General features: G+C 39.5%; 1 protein-coding gene across 5 annotated transcripts in view; it reads left to right on the top strand.

Moving 5' to 3' along the window:
- The window catches only part of EML4 (EMAP like 4), a 153,656-nt gene that overhangs the window by 52,908 nt on the left and 78,776 nt on the right, over nucleotides 1–21,972 (top strand). Inside the window, exon 1 of one of the 5 annotated variants that reach the window (XM_031595063.2) lies at nucleotides 8,867–9,707. The exons of the other annotated variants lie outside the window; for them this stretch is intronic. Within the exon in view, the coding sequence (XP_031450923.2) occupies nucleotides 9,641–9,707 (67 nt within the window). The 5' untranslated portion in view covers nucleotides 8,867–9,640. Of the gene's footprint in view, nucleotides 1–8,866; nucleotides 9,708–21,972 lie in introns of those variants that run through there. 5 annotated transcript variants of the gene reach the window in all.

Below are 21,972 nucleotides of genomic sequence, written 5' to 3' on the forward strand. Positions count from 1 at the left end.
GCTCAGGAGATGGCAACAGGCCCTACCAGGAGTGCCGTGTCCCCTCCACCCAGGCTGAGCCCTTCCTGGACAACGGGGCAGCAAAATCTAAACATTTGCTACAGAATCAAATCTGCTAACTGTGAATCTAGTTTGAACTGCTAATTCCCTCATGGCCTAAGCCATACCCCAACTGGAGGGCTTCATGCCACATATGACTTATTTCCACTCTAATCTGTTTACCAAAGGGGGATGTCTTGAGAGCAGTCCTATACAGGCCTTACCAGGCACATTTTGGGGATGGCTGGGCTCATCCCACATAGGTGCACAGCTACTAGCTGTCTGGAGGGCAGCTGCCATGCCACTGTTCTTTGACATGGCTACGTCAACTGGCTCCACACCATATGTGTTCATGTGTGGTGTGGGCAGTGCCAGGTTCTGTTTGGGTTTAAAACTCTCTTCTGGTAGAGTGGAAGGCTTCCAAAATAAACAGCTTATTAACCTTTAAAGTGTGTTGCCAGTATACATTCAGGCATCTGTTATTTTTAAAGAAGTTAGCATCTGGGTTTTCTGTAAAGCAAAAGCTCATCACATGTTGTGATGCCGGTGCTCAGTAGTCTCAGAGGTTCAGTCTGAGCCCAGGCCAGTTTGTGTGGCTCTTGGAGCTAGTGATAAGCATCAGGCTGCAAATTCAGCCCCTTGTTTGGCTAGTTCATTCTTTTTAATGTATGTCCTGCTGAAGGATATAGCAATTGATTTTTAAATGAGAAAAGGAAGGAGACGATGCAAATTAGCAGTGTTTTTTTTTTTCTCGCATCCGTTTCAATACTATAGATCTAATTTAATCAATGAAGACAGAAATTAACAAGATGCTTCCTTCAAACTGTTTAATTTAATCTTTTCTCAAATTCTCCCACCTCCTTCCAAGCTAGTATCCTCTGTGGCTCTTGAGGATGCTGTGAGATGAAACAGATTTTATGCAATTGATGGTATGCAGGTATGCTTTAAAACCTGCAATTTGCTTTAATGGAACCTAACCCTGGCCGCTTGTTACTGACAAAGCAGGTGAAGTCTATTGCCTGATTACACATCAAGTGGGTTAAATCAAATGATCCTTCTTTGGTGGGAGGGAGAGAAAGGACTTGAATTCTGTCAAGATTCTGACAAAAATTATGATGTATATGGAAGTCCGCAGTTCACAAAATCTTGGCAGATAATATGTGTCATCATTTGCAGTCCACAACTACTGTCTTTTGACTTAGTTTTAGAGGGCTGGGAGCCTCCTTGTGGGCTGCAAACTACAACGAGGAGTTGTATAGTGATAGACAAGAAAAAATGACACAAAACAGTTATTTTAAGGATTACTTTTTAGATACAGAGATTTTTTTTTTTTTTTTTTTTCAGATATATCTAAGCTATTCAAGTGCTCCTCATGTGATTGGCAACAATTAATTGCTGTTTAACATTGTGTAACTATATTTTTGTATTGGGTGGTGGAATTTTGGGTAACTGAAGTGGCAGACTTTATTTTTTGAGTGGATGATGTCTTTTTGGCTTTCTTCAAATCTATTGCCTTGCAAGCTGAAAGCATCCTCAAATGGTGTCTAAAGAAACACAGAACTTTTAGAGAAGACTTCTGAAAAAGGGATTAAATTTCTATTTTCCTTGATATTTCAGTCTCTCTTCTCACTGCTACCTAATACTCCTTTCATTTTGGTATCCTACAATGTAATTTGGTAGCATCTTTTCCTATAGAAGTCTTTGTTTATGTTGAAAATAGGAAGAAAAAAATAAGTTTTTGAGCTGTAAATACAGCCAACAAAGAACTTATTCTTATGATAGTGTTAAAATGTCCTGCATTTCAGGTTTGTTACTTTCAAGTTGATTTTACTGAAGGCTGTCTTATTTTAGTAACTCTCCAGCACTTAGCTGAAGGAAATAGCTGAGTCTTCCTGTTTATAAAGATACTAGGCAAAATATTTCTACCAAGTAAAACTTGTGCTGAAGATGTAATATTGTCAGTTGCTCAGTATACTTTAGGCTACTGTGTTGACTACAAACTCACTGACAAATAAATCACCGCTATAGTTTGTCTTCTGAAGTTTTATTTTGGCAAACTTTGAAAGCTGTGGAGATGATTTGACTGTTTTTAGAAAAAAAAAAATTCTTCTGGCTTCGGATTAGAAGAAGGAAGAATGTGTGGATTTTAGAGTGCCTTGTATTCTGGAGTGAGTATTCTGTTGGTTATGTGTAATTTATGCTTAAAAAAAAAAAATACTTTGGAAGACTAAGGAAAACGTAGCCTGTAAATATAAAAAATGCTTTATAATTTAAAAATATAATTTAAAAGCTGTACAATCAAGTCCAGTCCTTTGATCCTCAGCTTGGCTTTTTTGGGTGCTTTAATCATCTTGCAAATTGATAAGAGTTTATAGTATGCTTCAGAGTGAATACACAGTTGAAATCTAAGCACTATGTTCAAGTTATTTGTCAGGCTTCAATCTAAAAATCTTGTGGTGGAATTGTGATTCCATCAGTCTTGATCGTGTAAACTTGCACATATGTAGTTATGCAGCTAGTTACATGTAGTCTACTGTCTTAATGGCTTAAGAATACTCCTTTTGTTTACAAAATATTTTAAATTTTAGAAAATACTAGTTTAGTTTCTATGCATTGTTAATGCTAGAGCAGATTACATTGCTTATCCTCTGCTGTTGGGAGCTTGAATCAGTCAGTGTTGTTGTTTCTTGTGTTAGTGAAGAATTTGCTTATGATTTTGGGTCCCATCATGTCTGGTATTTTATTCATTTGGAATGTAGATTTTCATCCTTGTCATAGAACAGATGGATTAACTTCATGTCTAAGGATGGCTTACATTTCTGCTGAAGTGTGTATGTTCCCATTGACTTCACTATGTTTTGGATTGCTTTCTTGTTTTCTTGCCCTTGATATTCAAAGATGTTTAGATAGAACATAGTATGAAACTCACAGAGAATAAAGAGCACAGTGAGCTCAGTCACATGCTGCGGCCACCGGCACCGCCTCCTGGGTGATGGTTTTGCTGAGTATGAAAATGTCCCTCATGTAATACAATACCGTCTAATTCCTGTCACGTCTGACCTTTGGTAGGTCTCTGAAGCTTCAGTAGTAAGTTGGATTCTTGGAAAATACAATTCTATTATTTCTTAATGCCACCAAAAACCTTCTCTATTTTGCTGCTGGCTTTTTCCCTGACATGATATATTGTTGTCTACACCACAGTGGCAAGGCAGGACCTTTACCACTGCACACCAAAGCATGTTCTTTATTTTCTCTCTTTTTTCTTTGTTCATTTTGTTCTTGCTTTGACCTTTAGCTGTCATAACAGAATTGATGATCCAAAGGAAGAAATAATTTGTCCTGACCTATAGAATATTTTATGGCAATATCCACATATGCATATCTGTATTCAAAGGCTGACTGCAATCTTGACATGTGAAAGGCCTATCAGTTACAGTGGCATAGACTGTATGGTGTTTCTCATTATCCCTTGTTTTTTTTCTCCAGAGACGCTGCCCAAAGTATCAGTTGTGCCAGTTTTTTGTAACATTAGTTTTTCATGTGGGAAGAATAAATCAGCAATCAATCTCTAATTTCATTTTGGTAAAATTATTCAAACTTGCAAATAAACATGACTTCTAGCATGGCATATAGTTTGTTAACTTGGTTGAAAGGTCTCTTGACTTCTTTGGATGTGTGGTGAACCAAGCTAGTTCCTTCTAATGACAGTTTTGAAAACAGTATGGCTTGTTCTTAATGGTCCTTTTTTTTCCCCAGTGATCTGCTTCAGTAAGTCTCCTGTGTTACATTCACCAAGTTTTAAAGTGAAGGTGAAATATAATACTGAGAACACAACTGAAAAATGAGACGTGCACGGGAAGCTTCCAACCATTTTTTTTTTTTAACATAGGTATGATATCTGTTATATTCTCCAGTATAGGTCATGAGGCCATAAGGCCCTACCTTAGGATTTCACAATATTTCAGTCCTCTTATTTGTAAACAGGCTATGATGTTTATTATTATGACCCAGTTTACTAAGAGTACAAAATATGCTGACTGGTACATTTGAAGGAATGACAGATATAAAAGTGTCCTTTCAGATTCCCTTTGAACCACTTCGCTTGATAGCCTGTGCCATCAGTAGGGTAATTAATTTATGGACTGTACACCTGTTAAATGTAATATGTCAAAACTGTGGCTGTAAATGATATCCTGATAAGGTCAAACTCTGAGGTGTTGTAATAGTTGAAGGTCTGACACCTACATCACATTTGCGTGTACTAGGTAATATTTAAATAGGAGTTACAATGTTTACACAGTGAGGTCCCAAATATGGGCAATCACCCCACTGCTCAGGTGTACGTAGGAGTCCAGACGATGAAAGCTATCTGGACAAAGCCAGAATAGTACCTGTGTCTTTTCTCCCTCATTGACTTGCCGCTTGATGAGTGGTTGTTACATCAGAGCCAACCTGTGGGTTGTATTTCCAGTCCTCCTTGCTGCCCACACAGCACCTTTCTGTGCATGATAGGGATTGCATCGCTCTGGTGCACTGAGCACTAGGTGCATCAGCAAATCTCTTGCTGGTCATTCTCCGTGAGCATTAGTTTTGAGGCCAGGATCTCTTTTTTCATTAGTGTTGTTTTCATAACAGTTTTTCCAGTTCCTCAGCATTTCAGAGTGGATAGTAAATGAGAAACTCTCTGTCATGAATAGTGGACTAGTTTCCAATTTTATTGTTGTATTTCTTTCCATGCTAAATTTAGTTTAGAGTGACTTTTAAAAGTAGCAATAATAATCAACATATGGCAACAGCCAACATTAGGAGATGTTTTGATAGGCAAGAAAGACGTTTACTCTTTTTGAAATAATATACAACTCTTAAACAGTGTAATGTTTCTAGAATTAAATACTTTATTTTGAAACTGCTTTGTCAAAAAACATTTTTTGCAGTTGTTTCATCCCTCCTCTCCCCCACCCTCTTTTGCAGAGGTGAGCAGAGTGGTTTGGCAGCTGGGCACTTCACCATGGCTAGTCCATAACCAGGGCTTTGTGTGACTAAGACTGCCAATTAGTTGTCTACATGAACAATCATAATTTTGCTGATTACTTTCAGAGAAGGAGAATGCAATGTGTTTAACAACGTAGCATGGTTTACCAGTAACTTTGGAAATACCATTTGTGCATTTGAATTTAAGTGGGTTTTGGACCATGGATGAAACTACAATGATCTCCAAAAATACAGGCTACTCCTGGCGTGGATGCTGTGCTCATGCTCTTCTCTTTCTCAGGGGGGCAGGGTTGCACATTTTCACTGGCCACTGTGTAGAATATGCAACAGCTGTGCTCTGGAGCATATGCCCAAAGTAAAATTCACTGGAGAAACCTTTTCCTGGCTGTGTTTTAGATTTAATACGTTTTCATCTTGTTTGTTGGCCATTTCCTTATTGCGTTTGATGGGTAGGCAGGAAAGCAGCTGCAAGCAGTCTGCTTTGCAACTGCTGCTATTAGGCTGCGGAAGGCGTGCTACAGCTGTTGTCTGATGTTATGGTTGGTGAAACACCACCCTCTAGCACGACCACCTTCCTGCTCTGCCCATCAGTGTATTGCCACCTCGGCAGGGCTGTGAGTGGGCAGCTGATGCAGCTGAATAACCATGCAGCAAGAACAGACATTCAGGTGGTTACTCTTAAAATACATCTTTGCTTTTTATTGCTTTCTTCCCGCCCCTCCTCCCCCTGATTATATAATGTTCTAGAGGGGGGAAAAAGGAAAAAAAACAAGTAATTCTTCTCCAGATTTCCCAGGGTGGCTGACTGCACAGCCACCACTATGGTTCAGCTCTGGAAGGTAGCCTCAGGATGGCTTTTAAAGGTTGGATACAGATGTCTTGTTTCTCACATTTTCTGCTTGTTAGCTGTAGTTTAGGCAAAATGCCCATAGGATGGAGGAATTCAGCATAGGACCATTGGCTTGTGGATGCTGAGGCTGTGTACTGCCTTCCCTGGCACTGCAAACTCCTGGTATTCCAGTCTTCTGTATCAGTTCTTGCTCTTGTTTTCTGGCAGTGAAGTGGCAATGAGGTGCGATTTACAAGTCTAGCTGTTTCACAACTGCCTTCCGTCACCTGAAGGCAGAGCTGCTATTGACTGGTGAGGCTTTATGCTCTGGCTTGGATGACTTCATTTCTCTGAAGAATTTGGGTAATCACTGAAGAAATTACTGTTCTCTCTTTCGTGGGTTGGAGTAGGGTGCAGCAGTGATGCAGCAGCTGCTGGAATGTGATACCTTTGGTCCCGAAGGTAATTGTCAACTGAAATGTGGTTGCAGTTTCTTTTCAGAAAGACTAAAGCAAAATAGTTGAAGGACTGTTTTCCAGCAGAAACACAATCAGTTTCTTATATGTGAAGAAATACGATTGACTCATGTTCCTTCTTGCAATTTAAAGTCATTAAATTCATCTCTGTATACTGCTTATTTTATATTGATTAGAGATTATTAATAGCAACAGGTGTAAAAAAAAAAAAAAACAAACACCTTTTATCTTTAAGGAAAGATAGGTGGGAGTGTTATTACAGAGGGATTATTATTATTATGGAGGGGTTGTTATAATGGTGTAAGTAACATATCTACCTCACATGTCATCTGTGGTTTGTACAGCCTGCAGTGCTGGGAGGTAGATGGTTCCATGAAAATGTGGGTAGACCTTTTCTAACCTTCATACAACTGCAGATACCTTCTGTGTAGCAGGATCATTACCAAGGAAACTCAACCATCATCTTTTGATTTTCACTTACCAATGATAACCCAGGAAGACTATGTCCATTCCTCAGCCTGTGTGGCTTGAGGGACAGTAGCTTTTGGGGGTACCCCAGCTCTCCCAGCTGGATCTGGGACACTGAAAGACAATGGCAGAGTAGCAGGGAACCTGCTTCCTCCTCTTTGCATGAGAGATGACTCAAGAGTCTGTGTCTTACTGTAGCTTTCCTCAAAAGTCAGAGGAACCATGTGCCCCCACCTCTGAAGACTGTGTGGTTTGGAGTGGGTTTAGGTGCTTAAGAAGCTGAAGTGTTTCAAAGGACTCTTGCCTTAGGTTCATCATCTGACTGATGCTTCTGCAGTATTTGAGACATCCACTGTTCTTACTGTGATGTTCTAGAAAACTCCCATGTTGGTGACAAAAACAAAAACAAAGCAAAACCAAAGAAACAACACCAACCCCCCCCCCCCGCCCACTCATCAAACAAAACCGAACAAACCATGTTTCTTCAACATGCTTGGTTCTACTCCTGATCTTTAATGGGCTTTATTATGTTAGATTGAAAAGGTTGGTGGTTTTTATTTTTCTTTTTCATGGGTATATAACATTATACTTTGCACTGTTAATACACAGGAAGTTTTTTCCTAGGCAAAGGTTATTTGCCTACTTTGTGTGTGTTTTATTTAAATGTGAGTTGTGCTAAAATACTGCAAGAGAAGGGAAGCCTGAGATGGTGCTTAGGTCTGTTAGAGGTAGACACCTGTTGGAGATAGGAGGGTTGCAAGAGGGAGGTGGCTTAGGAGGGAAGGTACTGGCTGGAGATGGGCAAGGAAAAATCCAAATGAGAGGTCAAGGTTTTCAAGAAAGATTTAAAGTTAAATGAAGGACTTGTGACCCAGGTCCTCAAATTAGTGGGCAAAAGATGTCAGGTGGGATGAGAGTTTTCACGTGAGCAAGTATACTGAAAACTATCTTCAAACACTATTCTTCATAGTCTCATCCTGAAAATGAAACTTCTTCATGAAGCTTACTGCCCTACTGCATTTTTTTTCTTTTGTTGAGACAGGAACAGCCTGATGATGGATTTTTCCCATATTTTGTAATCGTGCTAAGTTTTAAGGGATACTAAAATGTATCTGTGCGTCCAGCCCACCCAAGATAACACTCAGTGTTTCATCTTGCAATGAGGATTTTTTCCTCTAATAATGTGATGCAACACGTTGGTTGGGACAAGTGGAAAGCAGGGGGTCTTGGTCAATCCCAGTGCTGCAGCTGTGTGTTGAGTATCTTGGCTTAGAGCTGTTTACTTAATTGCTCCCTTGCCTTTTGCCCTTTATCACTTTCCATCATTCAGTTTCTTAGGCTCTTTTTATTACAATTATTAATCACAGTCATTGTCTGTCTTGCTTAATGTAGGAGAGTTGTGTTCAGCTGACTGTCTGGGCTTTTTCCTGATATTTTTGTTTGGCTTTCTCTTTTTAAACCACTGCAGAGGTCAGTTCCTCCAATGTGGTTCCTATAGTTCCTTCAGGAACTGCTGGGAAATGAAGATACTATTAGAATTATGCAGATGGATAATTCCAGGGTAAGAAATGCCAAACTCTTGGTGCTCTCTCTTAATGTGTTTTTATGAACCTTTTTATCAACTGTTTGTTTGTGAGCATGGAAAAAAATTCTGCCCATCCTCGTTTTTGAATGGAGTCATGAACTTCCCCTATGTATTTTCGATTATCCTGTTGATGGAAATAAAAGCTTAAATCAGGCAGTATTTAATATGCTTACAACATTTGAAAATGAACTATTCAAAGAATGATAGAGAGATGAGGAAAATATATGCAATACATATTCACAAATAGCTTTGTTTTGACATTTATCTTGCTGCATTCATTCTGCCAACTGGCTGCAGGCATGGCTACCAAAAGAATGAACACATGTTGCATTCATTAGTTCTCATCTGGCTGTGCTTCATCTTGCAAGGCAGACAAAATCACAATCGTACTAAATAGATTGTAATGCATTTGTAATATGAGGTCTCTTCCACTTAACAGAATGATACAGTTGCAAAGCTCCTGCTCTTAAATCCCTGGTACTTTGCTTCATTTTAATGAAATGCATACAAGTATACTGCGAGTGACGTCATTGCTTTTTTGCCTTGAAAGATGTCATAGGAAAAATATTCCAATATAATACTAAACAAATAGCCACCCTGTTGCCCTCCCCTCTGTGTGAACTTTTCATTTCATATTGTGCTTCTACTGCTGTTAGATTGGTTTTCTTTGACACAAATAGACATTCTTTGGAACAATAATCGTTTCTTTGGATTGACCAAATACAAAAATCCTCATCATTAGCTATCTGCAGTGCTTCTTATTGTTCAGACTTATTGCAAATAGACTGCTGTTGTCTTGTTGTAGCTACCATCACGATTTTAAAGCTATGTTTAATGTTCTCTGTGAATATGTTGCAGTGTTGTCTCTCTGGAAGAGACATGGCAGGGTATATCTGTGTGACAGCCTAATTGTTTTAGTTTTAAATGGAGAGCTCTGCAAGACCCTGTGTGTGTATGTAAACAATGCCCATTTTCTGACTTTCAAGCAGGTTGAAGAGCAGCTGGTAAATTCTGCTTTCCTTAAGGGGGGGGGGAAGGGCAAGACAGTCGTAATGTTGGGATCGCTGATGGATAGCTAGCGCACGGTGAAGTATTTCTGCGCCGCATGCACTCCTAAGTGCCTTTATTGGTGTGTTTCTGACGTCGGAGGGCTAGCCACTCCCTGCGGCAGCCTGGGATTTTTGTCCCCATCCCACCCCCTCCAGCCTCTGGCCGGGGCTGCAGGCAGAGGGGCCAAGCTGGGGGCCAGCAATGGAGGGCAGCTTGCCCTGCCTGGCGGCCGGCTGTGATCCCGCAGCACTGGGGAGCTTCTGCACGGGTAAAGTATGGTCACCTCTGGGCAGGGGAGAGGGAAATCTCGCATCAAAGGGGGAAGATTTATCCGGGTGGTGGAGTTGACTGCAGTCTTGCTAGCAGCTGGCAAGGTGTGCTTATAGAGAGGCTGAGATAGCTTGCTGCAGCGTGGTGTCCTTGAGCAAACTTTATGAGAAACCAATAAATCTGCTATCTGTGGATAGCAGAGGAAATAGCAGGAAGGTTGTTGGGAGGTTAATACTTGGCAGGGCAGAATGCTTCTGATGCAGTGGCTTTGGTGGTGTGCGTGGCCTTTGGCAGCACATCCCAGAGTGGGTCGTGCACTGCCAGGGAGGAGTGCTCCAAGCACCCTTCCCACACGTAGGGAGAGCTGCTGCTGTGTGCTCCCTTTGGTCCGAACCTCGATTTTATGTTGCAGATAGAGAGCTTGATGAAGCCCCTGCAGGGAAGCATGGGCTGCACAAGGGCCTCTCAGGCAGGAGGCAGTAAAGATTCATTCAAAATAGGTGGTGAAAATAACTCTATCTGCTGCAGTTTAAAGTTACTGTATTTCTCTGTGTGTAAAATGTTTATTTGCCCTTCAGATGTAAGATCTTTTTTTTTCAGTTTTATTTTTATCACTGTCTTTGTAAATCTAAAATCTTTCATACAGACTTCCTTTCTTTCAGCAGTTGCTATCAAGCTGACCTCTGTTCAGTGTAAACCAGATGATGAATTGAAGCATTCTTGCTATTATCAGCCAAAAGTATGAATTCAGTTATTACTGGGGGAAAATTAAAGACAACCAAATCAGAAAAGTGACCACATGTATTGTTCTTGTACATAGTAGAGAAGTGTGCTATTCCCAGTGAAACACTCTTTACTGAGCAGTTCTTCTAGTGCAGTTTTGATGTAAGACATGTTTTGTCTAAAATACATCTGTCAACAGGAAAACTTCCTTAAAAAAGTAAGAGCAGGTACTCGGTGCATAAATCTGTATGTGTATTTAATGGGAGAGAGAGAAATGACCTTGCCACAGTGCGCTTTCTTAAAGTGAGCAATGCACTGAACTTTATCTGCTTCAGAATTCAAAGCATTCTGTTTAGAATTTAAGATGTTGCAACCCTAGGAAAAAAGAGGGAGGGTGAATTGGAAATCTTAAAATTACAAGTGTTCCATACAGCCTTGTGCAGGCTTATACCATTTTTTTTTTTTTTTTTTTATGGTGCCAGAGTAAAAAGGGGCAAATGTTTATCTTCAGAACCAAATTTAGCAGAAGAGAAATTCTTATGGCTGTAATTGGCCAGCATCATTACTAATGAGTTTAGGATTATGTAGAGACATTTTTATTGACTTTAATGGCTTTTAGAGGGTTTTTTTGGGATCGTCTGATCACTATAGCACAGTCTCAGGCTTGAGTTTGAGGCATATATGGAGTTTTGGAAGAAAGCATGACATGATGGACTGGCTTCAGATTTGTCTAGAAATCTAGCATAATAAGATGCAAGAAATATATTCGTTTCTCAAAGCATACGTTATACTTCAATCAAAATTTTCTAGGAAAAAAAAATTTGGTACAAAACTGAAGATATTGTTGAATGAATGTTCAAGTCAGCGTTTGTAATTGAAAGAAAATGTGACTTTGGATATTTTTAGCAGTGCAATATATTCTGCTGATTTGAAATTTCATTCCTACTTACGTCATAAGACCTAATGTACCCTTGTATAAAATTTTTGTGGAATGTGCCCTGGCTGTCAAGTAAACTTACAGAAATGAAAGAGTGCTATCATGGAGAATCTACATAAAGCTTTGTTCGTATGAAAATTCTAACCACATCCTCAAGAGCTCCTTGCCTCCAGGGCTTTTAGCAACTTCACAACATGGCACCTTGTAACAAGAAGTAGGAAAAAGCTTCAGATTAAGTTGTAGGTTTTTTTTGTTGTTGGTGGTTTTTTTTGACAATACATGTTCTCTCTGTTTATGTGTGTAGGAGTTTAAGACCTTGCAGAAATTATATGGCATTTTAGGTAAAGTTTTGGCAGTAACTTCTTACATTTATTTATTTATTTATTGAGAATCCTAAGGAGATACACTTTGTTATGAGAGCTGTTGCTACTCTGTGTTACCTGTAACAGTGAATTAGTTTGTGCTCGACAAACACAAAATCAAAGAAAAATAACAACAAAACTCAAATCTGTCTCTTTTGGTGTTTGTGGTTTTTTTTTTATTATTTCTGAATATCATTGTATGTACATACAGCTACTCACTAATTTCTTGGCAAAGCTAAAAATAATATTTTTTTTTCAGCAGGGAAGAACTAGAACTTCCTTTTAATAAATGGGAAGTCAGTGCTGGTAGGAAGCTTATTCACATTTTTAAGAAAGCTAGTTTGGTGTTAATAGTGATGACTTTTTTTTTTCTTTTATATACTTGTATTTAATGAGTCTTTTGCAATTAAAAATACAGGCCAGGCGCATGTCATGACGCATCTCTTCAGAAAGATCTTGGCTATCAAATTAGATCTGGGCTACAACTTAGCTTAGGTTATACAGGTCAGGGTACAGATTGATGCCCTGCTAGAAGGTCAGACTGTTCCCTACCAAGAGGATCAGCATTCACCAAGAGTTGAAGATGCAAAGGTTTGCATTATTCGTGACTTGGCCATTCCTGCCTGTAACTGAAGTCTTTAAGTGCTTGGAAATCAGATTTTCTAAAAGTAGTGATGAGTGGAATTCACCTTTCTCCTACATGTTTCTTTATTTTTTTATACGGTGTTATATGGAAGGAAATGCTGACATGCCATTCTTACTGATGTCCTTCTCCTGCAATAAGGAGCCTGCTGACAGGTCTAGAGGTGAAATCCTGTCTCATAAGATATGAAAATACCAAGGACCCATAACTTTACCAGAAGTTGAAGAATAATGTATGCTTGTTTCTAATTCTACTTCCTTAGCAGGTTACTATAGCTCTACTTCCTTTCTCCTACCAATTGGCAGAGTTAAATGAACCTTTTATTCAGCTTTTATATGAAGTAATTATAAGGGCTGTTGGAATGAACAATATTTACTTGCTTCATGCATTAGCTGAGCCTGTGCTTAATGAGGTGAGCTGTAAGCTAGACCAGCTTGTTCTGATTCCAGGCTTTACTGGATGTATCATCCAAGTGCTATTTACTTGTTACATACCACTCACTTTCCAGGTAGCTGAGGGCAAGGGACTTGTCCTTCTGGGTTCAGGCGGAGCTGGCAGGGCAGCATGGTGTCAAGAAAGGTACTGGTCTCCCATGCACATCATTGACTGTAGACCTGGGCATGGTTCTGGGCAACTGGCTCTGAGTGTCCCTGCTTAAACAGGGGCTGAGCCAGCTGAGCTCCAGAGGTCTCTGCTGACATTGCTGACACTGACCAGTCTGTGAAAGCTTTTGCACACACGCATCTTAAACTAATTAAATAAAACTTTTTTTTTAAAAAAAAACAACAAACCTTCCAATGCGTACCTCCACTAAGAGACCAAAAAATGTGTGCATAGTTTGCTAAATATCTACAGTAAATATCTACTTTAACACCAATAACACCACTGCTATTAAGACAGGAAATAAAATTACAAGTTTAAAAGTGGTTAAGGGGTTTCATCTTACACTTCTAAGAAGGCTATACTTACATGGTGGAATAGCCTCATTTCTTTAACATGATAGTTAATTTTCAAACGTGTGGTTATGGTTTTATGCAAAGTTTCTTCTGCTTTGCCTGTTCTGATCTCTCACTTTAGCAGTTCTAGGAATATATATTAGTCATCACAGGGAGGTTGAAATGATGATGACTGGCACAGAGTAGTGGTTAGCTTTTTTTTTTTTTTACCACTTGCAGAAAGTGGATGGCAAGTCCCATTGCAAATTGCTTTAAATTAAAATTGGTGAAGTATCAAAGGTGCAGCTGATGTGATAAAATGTCATTAAAGGTCAGACAAAGATTCAGATGCGTACTCATATTCTCAGACTTAAAATTTTGCTTTCAAATTTTGAATTATGCCCAGATTAGTAGACGTGAAAAGTTTTCTTTGTGAACTTTGCATCACGCTGCTTCTTTACATGGAAGAGTAAATGGATCAGGGCAGCAGCAGCAATTCAGACCTCCCTTCGGGTGTGCTTCTTTAACCTGCTGCTTCTGCAGTCAGCACAGAGCAGCTGTGAGAGCAGAATGTGCAAATAAACTCAGCAAAACTGCTGAACATGCAGATCTTACTCCATGAAGAGGAGATGGGATGGAAGGACCATGTGTTACAGTCATTAGACTTACTGTGTGATGAGAAGACACTTTGATGCATTGTAACAGTATAGGTAGAGTTCAGATGCCATTCTTCTCCCTTTGTTTTTCTTGACTTTTTTTTTTGTTCTTTTTACACTCTAAAATTGCACATGAGTTTGTTTTTCTTTTCCCTTGTTTGCCTGTGGTGCTATTCAGAAGTACTTAAAATCCATGACAATACTCAGTTTTCTTGCATCTGTGAAACATATTGAGGGGAGTGTTTCCTTCCAGGAGAAGTTGAATGTTTTCTTCTCTGTCCATGGGTCATCAGTGGCAGTTCTTCCCAGCTCTGAGAGGTATGGGCTGAATTTTGCATTTTGCCTGCCTACTTTTGGATTTGCACTCACAAGGGCTGGTCCTATCCAGTTAGACTGTGGGCTTTGAGCACCAGTTGTGGAGGGCTGTGTGAAGGTGGAAACTCACAGCGTGTTGACACAGCAGGTTAGTAAATGTGGGTTGACAGACTGACTTTCCTTCTTGAGTAAGAGTGTATGCTTGAGTTATTCCTACAGGGAAGCTGTGGTGCTGTTGACTCCCTCTTCTGCTCTCTTGCTGGTGGTTTATGTGGCCGTACCCTACCCTGTATCCCAAAGATTTTGGCTGTAAACGCACCCATCCTGCACTCGTACCGACTTAGTTCCTTTCCTGGTAACATTTAAAAAAATAATAAAAGTAGATGGAAAATAAGATGCTCAGAATGATTACAAGGTGTTGAAAAAGTACAAAGCAATTTTTTTTTTGTCACTGATGTATTCTGTCAGAGCAGCTGGGATCCTTTAAGTGTATGAAGGAGCATGTTATTTTGACCAAGATGTTGTGAATAAGTAGCAGGTTCTTGGACAGTTGTTTTATATATTTAAGTAGATACTGTCTATGCATTTTACATATTTAAATACTTATTATAGTTAATATTTAGTAAGTGTATGTGAAATTAACCTTAATTTCCAAGAGTCAAAGGAATACTGGATAATTATGTGGCTTAAGAGGATAGCTGCCTTCAAAATAACTTAGTTATTTTTTAGGTTTAAGATTATTCCTCCTAGGTATGAGAAAGTTGGAGAAATCCTCAGATTTTAAAAAGGGGAAGAGAAGCAACGGTCACCTACAGTATGCAGCTTATTTTCCAGTGCTTTTCCCTTTTTTAGAGGAGTTATCATAAAGCTTATCAACTTCCCAGTTCAGTGTTCACAGAGTTGCAGCTCAGTGTTTCTGCTTTTTGTGAAGCTGTGTTTTAAGCATGGGAAGATCCTTCTTTCTAACAAGACTTTGGTGTCAATTTGTAGCTAAGTTACTTTATTTGAAAGAATAAGAAAGGAAACGGGCAAAGCTTGAGGCAGCATATTCATGATGCTGCTGTTATTTAGTCACAACCAGATTTAATTCTTGGTTATCTATGAAGTGTCTTTACTTCTAATACCAGACATATATATAATTAGTCCTACCTCCCTTGATATTTATAGGGATTTATTATTTTTCTTTTTTTTACCTAAAAACTGTTGCTTTATAACTAGTAGAAAAATAAGCCTGAAGAATTCTTCCCACTTCAGAGATTTCATCCTGTGAAATGTAAAAAATAAATGATATGAAATATGATGGATTTAAATAATTTTCATACAAACACGGTACCTTTAGGTTTAGAAACTTTGACAAATATTAAAATCAGAAAATATGTTTTCCTAAAGCATCCTTTGAGAAGGGAAGGATAAGGCATTCCTATGAAAATACATACTATTCCCTTGCAGACAACTTCCTTGGACACGTCCATGATAATCACTATCAATCATGTGAAATTATGGCACTTTTGTATGGAACTTCTACATAAAACCTGGTGAAATTTTGGAAGCTCTTAACCTAAACATTCTTAACCTAGGTAATCTGGTTCAGTGATTGATTTTATTTTTTCTTTGAGATTCTGTAGCGTCTATTTACATGTCTCTTTCCTTCCTTGCAAGTTTAGAAACTTGCCTTATGTCTTAACCTGAATAAAGATGAAACATACTGCTTCCTTTTCAACTGGATTTTTTCTTTAAGTGGGAAAGCAAATCTCACTGAGCTGTAGTTTGTGCTGTGTTTTTGCTTTTAAACAGTGTGGTATAGTAATCTCACACATCCCAGTTGACACACAGGATTTTTTTTGTAAAATTATGTTTATTTTTCCATCACTCTAGAATAGAGAAGGCTTTATCTCTTTCTTTTTTTTTCTTGTTTTTAGCTTAATACACCCTTTTTCAGCTGTGCTCAGGCATAATAGTGTCAGGATTAGCAACTGATACTATTCATTAAAGCTGTTCTGCTGTTCTAGAATTCTTCCTACAGTTAATTTCACTGTAACATATTTGTTTGTAGGATCAGAGCCTTTGCAGGAAGTTTTTATTGGTGTCCTTATTAAAGAAAGCAGCACCTGGTAGCGGAGCTGCAGACTGAGTTGTTTGGCAGAGTACCTTTCTTTGTCAAATATGAAATGCTGATGTGAAATACATCCAAGTAACTGAGGGCAGCGTGCTGCAGAATGGCAGGCTTGGTGGCTGTGCAGTAAGACTTCTGTCAAACAGTAGCAGCCACAGCAGCAGGAGAGCTGTGAGCAATGCTTTCCACCCACACCTTGTTTATAGGAAGTGCTAACTTCAGGGCTTCACTGGGACTATTTAGTCAGTGATGTAATAAAACAAAGGACTGTGTCTAAAGAACTAGTTAAGTTTTTAATTGTATTTATGATCAGTTCCCCTTTTTGAGGGTGGCTATCAACTTGTACCAGTGTAGGTATTTCTGCTTCCTGTCTGCTCTGAAGTGTTTTCTGTAACACGTAGAATGGAAATACTCTCTTCATTTCTCAATAACTTGCTTTCTGTGGCAACTGAAATGAAGCTGACTATTAATGTGCAGTGAGTGGCTGCAGATAGCAGCTCACAGCCTGGCTGTGTGGGAGTTGCAGAGCTTGTGCTTCATCCTCAGACTGGAGCAGATAGCCTAGTTGTGTTTGTACCAGCACTGCTTCAAACAGAGGAGATTTACCTCTTTTCTGTTTTAAAAAAAAAAAAACCCTGGTGCTTTGGGTGCACCTGCAGTCAGCACCAGATGTGATATGGGTGTCCCTCTTGTGCCAAAGCTGCGAACAGTTATAAAAATCAGGGAGGCATCTTAGAGGAAGAAAACTGAAATGGGTTGCAGGCCTGCTGCTGTCAGCATCCTGCTGCATCTAGGTCATGATTAGAGAGGTCTGGTCTCGTGTTCCCCAAAACCAATGTGCCTTAGTAAAAAATAGCAAAAGGAAGCCTTCTGTCTATTCCTGCCTACACAAAGAGGATGGCTGGGGCCCTGGGCAACCTGAGCTAGTGCTTGACTTAGCGAGTCATGGCAGGGGGGTGGGCTGGAACCAGATGATCTTTGAGGTCTGTTCCAAGCTCTTCTATGAGATATTGGTTGCATCTTCTGGTTGCATCTTCTAGTTGCAGCACTAAATGTAACCTGTTCTGCACTAGATAGAATACTTCATCCAGAAGTGCTTGTCTCTTGGTACAGCTTAAAATTCACAGGGAAGGGAACATATTGTCATTTTTTGCTTGCAGATAAGACGATATAAGGAAGGACAATGATTTTGCAAGGTCACTTTAGCTTGTCGGATAAAAGTGGGAGATTGCATGGCACTGTAAATGGAAGGAACTCATGTACCTGAAATACCAGAAAACTAAGATAATACATGTTGATAAGCCTCTTCCCAAGCAGATCTTTTCATTTATCTGAAATGGCTGTGTCATGTAACTCAGACATGTAAGAGCTGGAGAGTACCCTCACGTGTATGCTGACATGGTGTAAGCACATGCCTACTGAGCACTGGAGCCCACAGGACCTCGTCCTTCCCAGCAGACTGAGAGGGACATTCTCTGAAGGAGCAAGGGGTGTTTCAGGATGGGGACCTCAAGGGATGCCAGCAGCACAAAAATGAGTCTCAGTGGGTTGGTGGTGAGGAATATGGCATCCACAAGAGTGTCACTGTGGATTTTAGGAGGGATGAAGAGCAGTCTGCACTGCAAGGCTGAATTTTGACCTTGAAACTGTACCACAAAGGATGGGCTGGGCCAGCTTTCCCTTAAGATTTAAGGAAGATAACAGTGAGTGAGAACAGCATGCACTATGCTGTGTTTAATATCAATATCAGTTAATGAATCTCTTTAACCAGTCAGTACTCTAATACACACATTTTTGTGTGCCCATCATTCCAGGAGGCAAACATTCCTCTTATGTAAACATAATACTAAATCAACATGATAACATCCTATAGCCTGTAAAATACAAGCAAATGCTGGCAGAGGTACAACCCATGCAACAATTCATAAGTAGGCAGTTTGAATAGAAACGTATTTATTTGGGAAGGGAAACTAATAAAATAGACCATGGCTCTCTGTTTTTCTTGACTTGATGGACAGCTGCATTTATGATAGAGTGGGTTAGAATAGCACAGAGTGAGATCAAATAAACTTTGTACAGTGGTGTTTTTGATGTTACCAATTAGATACTTATTTATGAGTCCTGAGGGAAGGACAAAAGAGCAGCACAACGTAGCATCCAGCACAATTAATTTCAGAAGCGTTCCAACATTTCCATTTAGACACACAATGCCTAACTGTATTCCTAGATAACAGAAGCTGGAGATCATTCATTTGTATGTCATGATTTGAGATGAGTAAAATTTTGCAAATAAACACTGCATGGTACAAAATAAATTGAATCCATAGAAGAGAGTGTTTTGCTTTGACTGATATTATCTCACTTAATGATTTCAGTGCTCTTCTGTTTTGCTTTTGAAATTAGACACCACAACTGATGAGAATACAATGAATGTAGTGGGTAGAAAAAGCTTTCCTCCAGGGCAAAAATGTTCTTTTTAGAAGCTCGAACAAAAACTTAGATTGGTTTGTTGCCTGAATGAACAATAAATGTTTAAGATATTGGAGGGTGTCCATAAGTTTCAGATTAAAACTATGTTGGTACTACTGAATACTGTTTTGCAGCAGAGATTTGCTGCAGAGATGGTAAATGTTGAGTTTGGCCTCAGTTGTTGCAAGCTGAAGATTGAATGCTTTGCAGGCTGGATTTTATTTGCACATTAGTGAAATAAATTGTCTTGGAAAATTGGCAGTAACCTGTATGAATTGGAGTTTAAATTCTACAAAAATAGGCCTAAATGTACAGACATTGCTCTAATTAGGAATCAATATCATCTATCTGACAAGAACAGTTAAATAAGTAAATAAAATGCCTGGGGAAGGAGTGAAAGAATCTGACATGACTATGATGCGCTTCTTAATTTTTTCCTCCTCCACTTACAAACCTTTATACCAACTTCCTTGCCCTGCAGTCATAACTGGTGGGTACCACTTTGTGTAAACGAGTTGGCAAAATATTCCTGGAAAGAAAGATTTCTTGGTGCACTATGCACAGCATTTGCTGGATCTGCTGTGTGATGCTTTGGTATTTTTGTCCAAGCCTGGATAGTGTCAGTATTATCTCAAATGGTGTGCTGAGCAGTGACAAGCAGCAGTACTGTCTTTTGTAGATTAATGTTGTAATGAAATCTCTTTAATGAAAATGGCTATGCACGTGAAGTTGAAGACTGAACATAGAAGACATAATGGGGGTAGTCCTTCAAACCTGTATTTAGTCATCTGGATCATGTAGGTGTTAAGGTGCCTTTAATTACTTGACTGTTTTTCCTTCTGAATCAGTCAGTGGTCAGAAACAACAAGTCCACCTAAAAAGCAGTTGTTTGGTATTGAGTTGCTTTAAATCTTCTTTGCTTGGCTACTTATGTTATTTTTATGGCAGGGCTTTTAGTCTCATTTTTCAAGGATATGAATTTCAACATCGACTTTGCTACCGAACTTAGTCTCAGTAGCCTACCAATGTTAATTAACCTTTATGAGTTAAGTGTGGGATAATACTTGCATTTAACAGATGAAGAGCACAGTTAAAAAGATTAAGGTCAAAAGCATCTGCTAATCACCCAATTTTCTAATTAAGTTATTGCCCAATAGGCAGGATAGCCCCATGCCTGTCAGAAGCCTGATTGCCATGGGCGTGAGATACCTGGGAGAGCTGACTGGGCTCAGGCACTCTCATTTTTAGCCTGCTCTGTTTGGTTGGAAAAGTTAGAATCATAGAATTATAGAATCACTCAGGTTGAAAAAGACCTTAAAGATCACTGAGTCCAACCATGACTTAACCATACTACCCTAACTAACAACCCTCCACTAAATCATGTTCCTGAGCACCACATCCAAACGGTTTTTAAACACATTCAGTGATGGTGACTCAACCACTTCCCTGGGGAGCCTATTCCAGTGCCTAACATCCCTTTCTGTAAAAAAGCGTTTCCTAATATCCAACCTAAACTTATCCTGGTGCAACTTAAGGCCATTTCCCCTTGTCCTGTCACCAATGAGAAGAGACAAACTCCGCTCTTGCTGTAAACACCTTTCAGATATTAGAAGAGAGCAATAAGGTCTCCCCTCAGCCTCCTTTTTCCCATACTAAACATCCCAAGTTCCTTCAGTCTCTCCTCATAGGGCATATTCTCCAAGCCCTTTGCAAGCCTTGTTGCCTTTCTTTGGACCTGCTCCAGCACCTCAGTGTCCTTTCTGTATTGAAGTGCCCAAAACTGAACACTCAGTACTCAAAGTGAGGCCTCACCAATGCCGTCTACAGGGGCAGGATGACTTCCCTTGTCTTGCTCAAAACACCATTCCTAATACAGGCGAGGATGCCATTGGCCTTCTTGGCCACCTGGGCACACTGCTGGCTCATATTTAGCTGACCGTCCATCAGTACACCAAGGTCCCTTTCCATCAGGCAGCTTTCCAGCCACTCCTCCCCAAGCCTGTAGGGTTGCCTGGGGTTGTTGTGACCAAAATGCAGGACCTGACACTTGGCCCTATTGAAACCCATACAGTTAACCTTGGCCCATTGATCCAGTCTATCCAGGTCCCTCTGTAGTGCCCTTGTCCCCTCTAGCAGATTGACGCTCTCCCAGCTTGGTGTCATCTGCAAGCTTACTGAGGGTGCACTCAATCCCTTCATCAAGATCATTAATAAAGATCATTAATAAAGTTACTAACTTATAACTTTTAAATTAGAACTTTAAGGTTTTATCATGAAAGTGTTCACTGTAGTAAATAATGCTAGCATATTTCTAGCATAATTATGATATATATAATAATAATATATATATTATATAATTATATATATAATATAGATATATATGTGCATTTCTAGCATCACATGATATATTTTCAACTTTGTGTGCTACTCATCTTGAAGACTTTTTCCAATCTAGAAGATTTTAAGACTCGGTGTTATTTTTAATGCATGTGCAGTTTACAGTAGAGCAGTCGATTGCAGTGGTCACTGTGAACTATTTAGTTCCTTTGTGAACTTCCAGGTGTGCATGTTATATAACAGTAAGAGAGGCTGTGCAACGCTTTTTATTACTGTGACATGAAAACAGGGTGTCATCTGATACTAAAAAGAATCTGGGATGACTGGGACTGTTGCTGAATAAGTTATGCTGGGCATCCCACACAGGTCCCGGTAGTCATCATGAATTCTACATATGTTGTTCAGAAGCACTGTTTTGGAAGATAAGTGCATGTCTTGCTGATTGAAGGCCAAGCATTGAAAAACTTGAGCTTCAGAAGGCTATCTGAGGGATCAGGTGCTAACCAATGCTGGAAAAAGAAATTCTTAACAAACCGCAAGGCATTTTAATTAGTGGGTGGTGAAAATACAGTGAGTTGTTTTAGTGCTTAGATTCATCTTAATGGAGGTGGAGTTAATAAGAAGTATCCAACTGGAGAAAGGATATTGGAGAGAGAGCCAGCATAATTACCTTCTTCAAGTAATTATGTGGATTGCTATGTCGAAGAGGAGAAATGTGCAGGAGTATTGGTTTGGTTTTGTTTCCTCGGTCTGCTTATCAAATCTAGTATTGG

Source organism: Phasianus colchicus, chromosome 2, assembly GCF_987193195.1.
Source record: "Phasianus colchicus chromosome 2, bPhaCol1.hap1.1, whole genome shotgun sequence".
Classification (NCBI taxonomy): Eukaryota; Metazoa; Chordata; class Aves; order Galliformes; family Phasianidae; genus Phasianus; species Phasianus colchicus.